This window comes from Pecten maximus, chromosome 2 (genome assembly GCF_902652985.1).
Source record: "Pecten maximus chromosome 2, xPecMax1.1, whole genome shotgun sequence".
NCBI classification, from domain to species: Eukaryota; Metazoa; Mollusca; class Bivalvia; order Pectinida; family Pectinidae; genus Pecten; species Pecten maximus.
The window spans coordinates 33,755,704-33,768,257 of NC_047016.1; the positions used below are offsets into that span (position 1 = coordinate 33,755,704).

Here is a 12,554-nt window from a genome sequence, read left to right on the forward strand (position 1 = left end):
CCAAATTTAGTCGCCTCTTACGATCATGCAATGGGGGCAGCAGGTACAATGCTTACGCTCTGCAAACGAACACACACATCAGAAATATTAAAATTCTCTGTTGTTGCTCTACATATTGTTTTTACCAATTAAAATACGTAATGCATGTTTATAAAGTCTTACATAATTTTGATGTTATTATACTAAACCACCCAAGTTATATAGGCGATCTCGTTGATTCAGGAGCTAAAATACAAAGGCAAAAAGGGGTTTTGCCAGGGATTTAATTTCATCTCGCTATAACAGATGTATCGCAACAAACGATCTCGTTACATGTTGAGTGACTCTATAGCTAGGATGATCTGAATATTTTGCTAACATATTATGCTTGCTTCTTTTCTTTTTAGAGATTTTCAAGGATTTATGCTGCTCATTCCATCATACATTGGCGTTAGTTTCCTCAGTCTTCCTTACATTGTCAAGATTCTGGGTCTATGGGTAAATATGTAGCATCACAGTAACGCATGCAACATGGCAATATCCCCAGTTTTGTTTTGTTTATTTTCTGTGGGCAGTAAGTGAGGTCATCCTCAATTTCCCAGTTACGAGTTACGATCACCTAACGTTCGCCATCTGCACCCCTAGGTCATATATTTCATCACGAAATTGAATGCACAGTTTCAAGTCCCAAGATCGTCATACCGTCAACTTACTATATAGGCAGATGCTTACTTGGGCTATTCAGAGAATAACGACTTAATAATTGAGGGAAGATAAGTCTCGCTGTTGAAAAAAAATTTCCGGGAGAGATAATTGTTAATTAACGTCTGCAGTTTGATAGCAGACATAAAACTGCATAGGAAGAACATATAACTGTAGAGATATTCTAGTCACTTAGGTTCATTCTCGTTCGATGTACCCCGGGAAAATGCCATAACAAAATTAAGGCTCGGGCACCATCACCTTGTTTGATGCCATGACGGAACGAATACGAATTATGAGAAAAGAAATTATTAATAAAGGTTCAGGCCACCCCTCCCCCGACATCAATCAAGTAGATAGTCGTACTTGAGTTAAAACTCAATATACATGTAGATGTTTATAATGATTTGTGTGCACCATCTTGAATATGTGCGTACATTTACAAATGTAAAGACATACTCTTTTAGGGTAAAATAAATAAATAAATACAATGGACATACCAATCCAATGGTTTGAATGCTTATCTTATCTTCCGTTTTTCGATTTTGTTTAAGAAAAGTAACCAAAATGTGTTAATATTTTAGGGTGGGAGTGCTGGACTATTCTTATACGGAATGTTGAACGAAATGGCAGCTTTGATCCTAGTAGAATGCACCAAGCGTCTGTCAGAAAGGTGACATAAATCTTTTCGATAAACACATACACGTATTCCATTTCATATAGTGGAGTGTTAACGAAATGACAATAACTTTCTATTGCATTACTTGATTGTTATAATCATGCATCCTCGACCTACGAATCACGTGACGTTGGATGACATATGCACGCCCTTACTCCTCATTTCAAAACTTCCATAGTGGATGTAGACTGTTTACAACATGTTTATGTTAACATTTTGTAGAGTTACAGACGTGTACAGACCAATATCACATAACGGTTATCCTGATGATATTATTAAAAGAAGCATTCCCGGTACTCTGGAATATGACGATGGATGAAATATGCTTTGTCATATTCCAAAGTAAGAGGTTTTACACAAAAGTGTATCTTGTTGGAATAGGAAATGAATTCAATGTGAACTATATGTATAGCGGAATGCAATGATGAAGCAGAATTCGCCTGTCCATCAGTGTTAGTATTAATAAGGGAGTCTATATGAACATTTCCTTTGATAATATTTTACACATTCATCTAATTTCAGTTTGAACCATGACGTTGTTAAACTTTACGTAATCTATTCTCAGATAAAAAATGGGGATATCTTGTGTTTAGTTTGATCTTTAACGTATGATTGTACTGTGTCGCATTTTTAGAATCTTTTACTAAACTAATTATATCTATAAACACAAATCCTTTAAAAATGTTAATTTCCAAGTATTTTACTACAGAACTGGTGAAAGGTTAAGTGATATGGGGAAGGTCGCTGAAATAAGTATGAAGCTGGGGCCTCCATGTTTACAACCTCACGCGGGAAAATTAAGGTAAGAGACAAGTATAATAAGGAAAGACGGGGAGCAATTATTTTGTGGACATTACAGCAGAAACAAATGATACTTATATCAGACACGTGATTATTATCAAAAATATGCTTCTAACCTCTCCATATAGTTTTTCATAAAAGTATATTTATGATATTCCCATCCCATGTTTTTAATAACTTAAATGGAGCTATCACTTCTCAACCAATTTTGACACCTTTTATCCATTATGATTTTTTCAGTCGCTTACTACCTACAGTTGAGTGTAGACTAAAGGTTACACCCAAGTGCACTCCGAGTGCACTCCATTTGGACTTGGAGTGCACTCCGTTTAGACTCCAGGTAAACTTGGAGTGCACTCCAAGTGGACTCCGAGTCTACCTGGAGTCCTATAACACACCATGCCCCGGGTCTATAATTAATGTTGTTGTTTTTCTTGTTTTCAGATTTTGTGTTGACTTTAGTATACTCATGACTTATACTCTGGGTTTACCTGACTTAATATCCCTTATGAATCTCTTTGGACAGGATGTAAGTACATGCATATTTGTTACTTTGGCTGTGATATGTCCTGCTGAATGTCATGTTATATACTAAGATTAAGAATTAATTACACTTTCATAATCTTGTTATTCACCGTCATGGCACATTTTGGCTCCTAGCTAGACGTAGACGGTTAAACTTTTTTTTTTTTAATTTTGCCTCTAGCGCGTCGTAAAAATAGCTGATTGAAGCAGTAATGCTTCTTATTTGGAATACATACCAAATCTAAATGTCTTTGGTGTCCCTTGCCATTACAGATTCTTCGCCAGTACGTCGATATTAACGACACAGGTTCTATCGTTGCCATTTCGGTGCTGCTGTTGCCTATCTACCTGACACGAAGGGTGAAGCTGCTTTCATTTGTGGCGACAGCTGCCAACTTTTTTCTTGTTTGTTTATTTGCAATATCTTTCCAGTATATCTGCCAGGACCTTCCGAATGTTAGCACGAGACCGGCTATAAAACTCATCGATTACATTACATTCACATCATTTACAAATGATGCGATGTTTACATGCTGTGGAATTGCTATGGTAAGTTGCACATAATTAAGATGATATATATAATTTACTGGTAAAATTTGCATAATTAGGATCGCCTCGTGTTAACATCATTATTCACTTTTTTTGCCGATTTCGTTAATTACGGATGTCTGCAAAGAGAAGTTATGTTTTGATATTCACATAAACCTAGGTGTTTTGTTTTGTCATCAAGTAATAATTAACATGTATCTGTGTCTCAACAATACTTATTACACTGTATGTTTGTAAACTTCACTTTAATCTTATACCAGTATATGTATGTGACGTCATCAACAGCTGATGCGAGAGGTAAATTTATATACATGTACCTACATTTTAGAAGTTCATCCTAAATATGTACACCCCCCCCCCCCCCCCCACACACACACACTTACATCCACACACACATATATAAGTTAAGACAAATCAATTTCTGATAAATAAAACTCATTGTTAAGAGTAAAATTCATGTAAAACAAAAGATATAAATAAATGCTCTCTTAGCTAGGAACATGTCAAATTATGGGTCAACTAAAGTTTTGAATAAAACTTGAACTAGCTAGGAGCATATCGAGGTGCGTGTAAGCTTGGTCAGATTTACGGTACGGTCTATTTTATTTTAAAGATACAGACAAAGAAACTGTCTCGTTGTAGATTTTGCCAATCAGAAACAAAATGAAGACCAAGAAGAACTTTGACGGTTGGAATGGTGTTTTAGGACTTGCCCTGGTGATTACGACCTGTTTCCATGCTTTTTGCGGTTTTTACGGATATATGAAATTCGGAGAAATGACAAAAGTTAATTATCTGTTGAACCTTCCAGGGGACAAATGGTAAATGTTAGAAGTTTATTTACCTCATGAGAAATATTTTGTTTTGACATTTATTTATGTAATTACTTGTAGGTTTTATAGATATAAGGTGTTAATATATAGAGTCATCAATAATGAATTGAACATACAAATATATTGTACCAAAATCTAAACTTGAATAAAGTGTAATGATGTCTTTAGTACACATAACACTGCAAGTTTAAAGTTAATTGTTATTTGATGGAAATTCAATATGACTGCAGTATTTTAAATTATAATCTAGTACTTTTTAATCTTGATGAGTTGTTAACATGGGTGAGAAATCCGAAAGGTTGCTGACTTTTTGTTATTTAATTGTTCAATTTTATTTTTCTAAAGCAGATTAAAATTATCGTAATTGTCAAACTAATTAGATTTTCAATAAATGCGCAATGTTGAAAATATTGACTAAATCTTCCGTGAAGGTTATACATGATATGCTTTTGATTTTGAAATTTCCGCTATGTAAATAAAACCATGGTTCTACCATTAAAGGCTGCCCTGCAGGTAGGACCTAAGAATTGTACCTTAGTTTAAACATATTTTATTGTATAAAATATATACAATAGGATTGGCAAGTTTTCCAACTTATATCAAGCCCTTTCCATACAATATTATATAACACATACAAAATATACAAGATGACATTAACAATAAAATACTTATTTAGTGTGGAAGTGTGGATAAGGGAAGGGTAAGGATGGGGTGTAAGAAGGTGCAAGTATGTGAAAAGAATGTGACAATCTCCTTCATTTTAATTCTTTTATGAAATAATCTAAACATTTCCACTAGTAATTGAAACATCTTTTTTAAGACTGCGTGAATGATTTTTCTCGACCCAGATGGCACAAGTACACAATCCACTACTCGTAACTTTCGGCTTATCAATGTTCATCATATCCCCTGCCACGGTTTTCTTTCGCTTTGGTCTTTCCTTTCCTTCCGATATTTCCGTTTGCCAAGTGCCATATGAGTCGAGAAAGATAAAAGACGCAGACTTTGATAGAGTTAAAGGAGTTAAACAATTTCCATATATATATATGATTTTTTTTCTTTTTTTTCTCCAAAAACACAATATATCAAATATATTAGGTACTGAAGAGAGATATGTTGAAAAAAAATGGGGAGACTTGCACGAATGTAGTGATAGAGAGAGGTAGGTGGTAGAGAAAGTACAAATGTAAAATCAAAATCTATTTATATCGTGAATATATTGCTGAGTGTGCAGAAATATTTTTTCGTTGTCTGCTTTGGATAATTCATGACTGCCATGTAGAATAAGCTGTAGGTCCAGTGGGATGAAATCATTTAACTCACGGTACCACTTTATTCTCTGATCTATGTACTTGTTGCAAATAAAAAAGAAGTGAAATGCATTATCAATAGAATGTCCACAATGACAATTTGAAAATCAATTAAGTTAGCATGAAATAAGTCGTCGTTTAGAGTACTTGAATTAGTTCTTAATCTAGCATGCAAAATATTAGATTTTCTGTCACCAAACAAATAATAAGAGCTTACGAAGACAGTTTTTAAAAGCTGGGGCTGACCTACTCTGTCTTATGCCAGGGTCTAAATTATTCCAAAGTCGAATAGTAGAGGGGAAAAAAAGAACTATTAGAAAGTTGAAGTCTGAAGTTAGGTAAGGAGTAATGGTTTGCATTACGGAGGTTATATTCTAAATTTTGTGACACTAAAGGAGGTAGTAAAGCTGAAAGATAATTAGGCGTGAGGTTGGCTTGAATTTTGAAAAAAAGTTGTAGTTTTCTGTTCTTTCTTCTATTTACTAGTGGTTCGAGTCCACTTTCTGAAAATATAATGAAACCCTACTTGCATAAGATGGTAAACCTGTTATAATACGGATAGACTCTAACTGTAGTTTTTATAGATTGTCTGCGTCACCGAGGGTACATCCGTCCCAAACTTCACAACAATATTCTAGTAAAGGAAGAATATATGCTCTGTAAGTTTTGTCTAAAGTTCGTCTATTTAACAAATACTTCAGTTGAATTGTACCTGCTGCCCCCATTGCATGATCGTAAGAGGCGACTAAATTTTGTATCTTATCTTTTCTCTTCTTTCTTAACTTTCTTCTTCCTAATGTCTCCCTTGACAATACCTCACTTTTGGCCTTTAGTTGAGCGTTCGCCGCTGTGAGGAAATCTTTTGGTTCTGTCCGCTAGCCGAGACATACATGTACCAGAGTCTTTGAAAATGGTAGTTGTTACTCCTGCTTAGCGCTCAGCATAATTGGAGTCGGACGACTGGTTAGCCCGTTGTCAGTATAATGTGACCGGGTGGGGTGTCCTGCTGGGTGTCTTCGGCAGTATGCTTCAGTGACGTAGCACTATAAATCGGCAAAAGTTCCGACCTATCACAAGGAGACTTAACACAAACATACCGCAGCCTCCCAAAACACACATACGCACTCACCACACGCATGCATGTCGCACGCACGGGAGGCCGTCCTTAAATGACCTTAGCTGTTAATAGGACGTTAAACAAAATAAACCAAACCAAACTACCATTAAAGGCGCTCACTAACAACAAAACAATCTACCATTGTGTTTGCTGTGAAAGAATATTATATTACATTCTACATTGTACGTATCTGTAATTCTAGTCTTTACAAGTCTTTGAAGATTCTTTCGTTCCTCACCTTGTACTCCGCACACGGGATGGCTGTTTTTGTGGTAGTGGAAATCATATGGACACCTTTGAAGGGGAAATTCAGTGGAGAACAGGTTCAGAACTACGGTGAATACATATGTCGTGTTGTTTTGCTAATTATCGTATGTAAGTATATCATTGAAATAAAAACACATATTTTTACATGACCTACATATCACTATTGGAAACACGTCCAGTTTAGTTTTCTTTTAATATTCAAGTAGATTTGCTTTGTTTTAATAACACACGGTGCTTTAACTCACTTTTTCGTCCGATAACAGCCATTTGTACAGATATGTCTTCTAAATCTAATTTCTCCCAAATAGCGTATATCATAATTATAATGATATAACTATAGGTACTATTTATTTTCCTTATTTGTCATACAAACTATATATATTTACTTTTATAGATTGATGAAGATAGCAAAGAATATACAAAACGTATGTCACTACGACACTGACCTACTTTTTAAGTTCATAAAACTGGTTTCGTGGCTGTAAGAAGAAATTGAATAATACCTGAAGCTATTGTTGATACAATAATGCAATTGTTTAAATAAAAACGACAGTTATTTCGAAAATATATGAGTATATGTTTTGTTTGTTTTATCAAAATCTGAAATATAAAATGATGGAAATGAAGTATTGTTTATGTATGTAATCAATAACTGTTATTGTATCTTTCTGTAGCAGTGTTCATCTATCCACGTTTATTAGAATGATATGTCATCCCTTTTAAAGTCCATCGTATTAAGAGTATTTTTGTATTTTGAAGGTACATTTACAATTTTGGTGCCAGAGTTTGAGCTGCTGATGTCTTTGACTGGATGTGTTGGAGTTTTATTTACAACACTTGCTGTTCCGTATATTGTTGCGTTATTAACATTGTATGGCGATTTGGAACCATCAGAAATTGTGGAAAAAGTCAAAAGGAAATCGACACTCACATTTTGTGTATTAGCGCTTGTGTTTGGGATCTACTCAACGGTTGCAGGGATTGGGGTTTCAGTATATATGACAATTGTTCATATTGTATTGTAAGTGGCTTATGCATATTTGCTGTGTTAGTTAGACACTGAAGGTTAAGCACATATGTATCCACAGGTGTACTAAGTATATGATGACAATGTAACCGGTTCGAATCCCGAAGAGTATTTTTGTTTGCATTTTTACATTTGATATTTTCAGTTCAACATTTAGTTAATAACATACTTCTGCCAACTTGACTATTCGTTTTTATTACTGACATATTGGACAACGTGCAATGAGAAACCCCAATGACGCAGAACATTCGGTTTAAAAACAACTATTTAATATTTGATTATAAGTTTCATCAGCTTATTAAACAACAACCGCTTTATAATTGATTTTTCCCCCTTTATTTTAGCTGTATGTATAGGCACATTGAGTGTGTGACACAGTGGCCAGACTCTATAGACTTGATTAGACTGTATATTTTGTAAGGCCTTCCACTGTTCGCTGTTGGTCGCCAAAATCGATAGTTTGTTATTTTGTTATTAATTCGAATACAATATGCAATATCGCATTGGGCAGACCACTTTGCAGCCAATTTATTCCACAACTTGTGCGCTATGTACTCGTTGCACCGAAACATCAATAAACAGGTTGACACACCTATAAACAAACAGGTAGCCTACTTTGAATATTCCACGGAAAGATCAACGCGACAGGCCATTCTTGTCGGACTATACCAGTACTTCCTTCTTTTTGTAAACATGCAAAGGTAGGGGGAAATAGAGGGAGACTACTGCATTCGTAGAACCCGTTAAAAGGAAGTTTTTAATTGAAATAACACTATTAAATTGAAGAAACAAATCTTGTTTCTTCAATTCAATAGTGTTATCTTTTCATTTGGTGCTTAGAATATTATGTACCAAGAAAGGCACCATTTTGAGCTATGTTTAGTGACGGCTTACAACCTCAATATTGTTGACACAAGCAAATTCAAATGTCCTTAGTCACTACTCAAGGGGATAAAAGTGATTAACGTCGATGAAGTTGAATTAGTTAAATTCAAGCAGCATAAGTTATAGTCCAATTGTAAATAAATATATATAATCACAAAGATTCCCAGTACAGGGTGAAGTATTTTCAGGTACCCCGGTACAGAGCATCAAAGAGTGCAGGAACCAAGGTACAGGATTTACCGAAGATAGTCAATAAGTCAAGGCGTGTTGTGCTAAAAAGAGACTTGGCTACACTGTATAACTGTATAAATACCTAATAACATTAAGTAGTGGAGCGTATCAGTCGCTTCGTCATCTGGGAGTCTAGACAGTTCATCTGCATCTATGTTGGACTTCCCAGGGCGATACAACATGTCGAAGTCAAAGGCGGCCAATGCAGATACCCACCGATGTCCTGTGGCGTCAAGCTTCGCTGAAGTCAGAACGTTGGTAAGAGGGTTGTTATCGGTGTAGACCTTGAACCTTTGTTCATAAAGGTAGTCGTTAAACTTCTCCGTGACTGCCCACTTCAGAGCGAGGAATTCAAGTTTGTGCGCCGGATAGTTCTCGGATTTACTCAATCCACGGCTGGCATAGCTGATCGACTCGTTCCCCGTCCTGTCGTTGGTACAACACAGCACCTAGTCCTCTTCCACACGCGCCTGTATGTAGCTCGAAAGGTATACTATTTTGAGCATAACCCAGGATCGGTGGTGACGCCAAAAGCTCCTTAACCCTCTAGTGCCCAACCCCTGAAAAACTTTGTTGAAAATTATCATTTCAGTATTTATTGTCAAATTACAGTTAAATTAGATGATTGGTATGTTTTTTTTCCGATTTTTTTTTTTATTAAAGTTGATTTTTAGGAATGTTCCATTGTTGCAAATATGCAACATCGGGCATTAGTGGATCTTGTTGCATATATGCACATGGTTCCCTAAGAAATGTAAACTACAACCACTTGTTCAAATTTCTTTTTGATTTAATAATAAACTTTTAACACAAGAATTTAAAAAACTTGTACTGGATTTGAGACACCAGTGAAAAGTTTATGGATCAGTGAAAAATTTGGACGGGTTTCTCCGAGGAATGCACGATATTATCAAGGAAACGTTCCTTAATAAGAAACTGCAAGAAGCAGTTTCTGTCTTTGTTAAAACAAAGATAGACATTGCATTCCATGCATTTAACATGGGTTATTCCTTCGCAGCCATTTACTTTGCACCTATTTCTCTTCATCTCCCATGTAGGAAAATGGCTATGATGATCACGTCGGACACCATTAATTGTCTTCGTGCACTGACGCACATTGATTGATGATTTGCTAACTGATAGAGGCGAAAGAGCTGGACATTCAACTTTTGATTTTAGCATCACAAGGGCATCTGCAACCTCTGAGCAAAACACTGATAGCTTCAATGCCTTTTGAACCAGAACCAACTATTTACCACAGCGATCATGATGGTATGCCAGAAAATGTACATATAGCACCGTCTGGACTTGATCTTCTGCTTATATAGGGGCATCAGACTGTCAAGAAGATCCACTCCCATAAAAGGTGTTGTAACGCTCGATAATAGCAGGCCGTGATATTTCTACATGAGCATGTTCATTTTTGTCCCATCGTTTGACTCTCCCTACAGGCTCAACGACCACGCAAGTTGAAATGCAATCAACTGTCTTGTCAAACCATCTTACCAGAGCAATCTTGTTTTCACCGTCAACTTTCATGTCTGTTGATCCTCTTCCTTCTTTTTTGAGTTCTTTCTCTGATTTCATCTCTCAGTGGTTAAGTCTGTTTGACCTGATTGTACCGACAAAAGAGCAAATGACGAGAAAAAGTTATCTGCACATACTTTATAATTTTGTCCGCTCGGAAGTGATTCTGTCATTTGAAGTTCAACATCTCCACCTGCTCCTAAGGAATGTTCAGCCGCCTTCTTACCCGATTTTCCTTGATATATGTCGAAATCCCACAGAATACCCGAGACCAGCCCCCCCCCCCCCCCCCTCCCATTTTAAAACCCCATGGATTAGGCTTGCCTCGGATGTATTGTTTGATACTTCGACTTCCCTTTGAGTGTTGATTTCTACTCCTTTTTGTATGGAGTACATGTTTGTTTGCTGTTCCATGTTGTCATTTTTTTCAGTTATAAGCCTTCGGAAATATGTATATGGAGAACTGACCTGACCATCCGCTGGAGGCTCTTCTTCTTTGCCCATGAAGGAAGTGTCGGGAACATCAAATGGGACCTTCTTCCATATTTTAGCTTGAGGTTTCTGAGATTTCTGTGTTGTTAACACATCACGGAGGTCTGGATCAGCATCTAAATCCTTCTGTGATATAGGTTGAAGTTGAGCCAAAGGAATGTTCTCGTCATCAGACTCATTGTTCGCTAAATTTTGACGTATTTTAGCCAGTGGGACATCATCTTCAGACTCTGATGATGAGTCGTCAGCGCGGTGTCTTGGGACTCGAAATCAAACTCCTCATCCGATGATTCATCAAACTCCACATCACTTCCATCATATATGTAATTCATGACATTTCTCACAGCCCGTCCAGGCTGTTTTCCGGTCGCCATATCTGAAATAAATCGAATACAAATACTGTAAATCCGAATATAATCATTTAATAATTCCTTATAGATCATGTAATTGTACAATATGATGATTAATTATTCAAAAGTATGAAAACACAAGCCGTAACTCACTATTGTCTAATAAAAAAAAAATAAAAAAATTAATGTCAGAGTTATCTCCCTTATTTTTTCACTTAATGCCCATTGTTGCATATTTGCAACACCAAAATAAAATGCTTTGAACGTAGGATTTGGCAATGTAAGACATAAAAATAATCTCCTTATAAGAAAATAGAAGTTTATGATACATGATATTGTATTTTTAAATATGGTACTCACCTTTTTCACAGAAACGCGCCACCAAACTTTAGTAAAAAACAATCACATGGTAGACATGGCGGCAGCCATCTTTGATATGACGTCAAATGGCCTTATGTAGGGCTAGCTAAATACGAAACTATTTTTTTGTATCTTTATTGTAATATAACATACTTAACTCTATTTTAACATTTTGTTGCAAATATGCAACCGCGGGCACTAGAGGGTTAAACCTTTGAAAGGCTGTTTCTTGCTCTGCATTCCAGTGCCATGGTAACTTCTCTGATACCTTTCCTCGTCGCTTCTTGACGCATGCAGGCAGTATGTCGTTCAAGGGCTTGGTTATCCTAGAAAAGAACGTACATACTGAGGATTAACGGGAGTAGGCCAGTCTCGTATCTTCTCAACCTTTGATGGGTCTGGAGCAATACCCTTCGCCGATACCAGGTGTTCAAGGTAGATTACTTGAACTTGCATTTCTTCGGCGAAAGTGTCAGACCATTTCTATCAAGCGCTGTAGGACCTTCTCGAGACGTCGTAAATGCTCTTCGTATGTGTTGGAAAATATTATAAAATCATCCAAGTAAATCAGGCATATGTTGAGATGTATGTCCCCAAGGCACTCCTGCATCAAACGCTGATAAGTATGTGGCCGTTGCGATCGACAACCCGAACGGCATCCTATTGAACTCGAATTCCAAGTGGGCCCACAGTAAAGGCAGTACGCTGTTTGTGCGACTTCTCTATCTCCACTTGGTGATACCCCGATTTAATGTCTAGGACAGTGAAATAGTTGGAATTGGCTAAGCAATCCAGGATCTCCTCAATACGTGGCAAAGCGTAAGGGTCTTTAATGGTCCTCTTGTTTAATTCTCTAAAGTCAACACACATCCTAAGTGCTTCATCTTTCTTACGAACTAACACTATTGATGATGCCCAAG

General features: G+C 36.5%; 1 protein-coding gene across 2 annotated transcripts; it reads left to right on the forward strand.

The window, feature by feature from the left end:
• The first annotated feature begins 390 nt into the window (after positions 1–390).
• On the forward strand, positions 391–7,972 carry LOC117341389 (proton-coupled amino acid transporter-like protein pathetic). 2 transcript variants are annotated; one of them, XM_033903243.1, is made up of 8 exons: positions 391–477; positions 1,266–1,354; positions 2,070–2,162; positions 2,606–2,690; positions 2,960–3,235; positions 3,878–4,056; positions 6,698–6,870; positions 7,522–7,972. In XM_033903243.1, exons 1-8 carry the CDS (start codon positions 403–405, stop codon positions 7,785–7,787), a joined length of 1,236 nt encoding a protein of 411 aa, XP_033759134.1. In that variant the 5' UTR covers positions 391–402; the 3' UTR covers positions 7,788–7,972. The 2 variants fall into 2 exon arrangements, with proteins under 2 accessions (XP_033759134.1, XP_033759140.1); XM_033903249.1 differs by having other exon boundaries at positions 6,698–6,831.
• Positions 7,973–12,554: the final 4,582 nt, after the last annotated feature.

Excerpts from the sequence above, each read along its gene's own strand:
- LOC117341389 (XM_033903243.1), top strand. The coding sequence starts at position 403 with ATGCTGCTCATTCCATCATACATTGGCGTTAGTTTCCTCAGTCTTCCT. Across the intron at positions 4,057-6,697 it reads AACCTTCCAGGGGACAAATG|TCTTTACAAGTCTTTGAAGA; the intron begins GTAAATGTTAGA and ends CTGTAATTCTAG. Across the intron at positions 6,871-7,521 it reads TGTTTTGCTAATTATCGTAT|GTACATTTACAATTTTGGTG; the intron begins GTAAGTATATCA and ends TGTATTTTGAAG.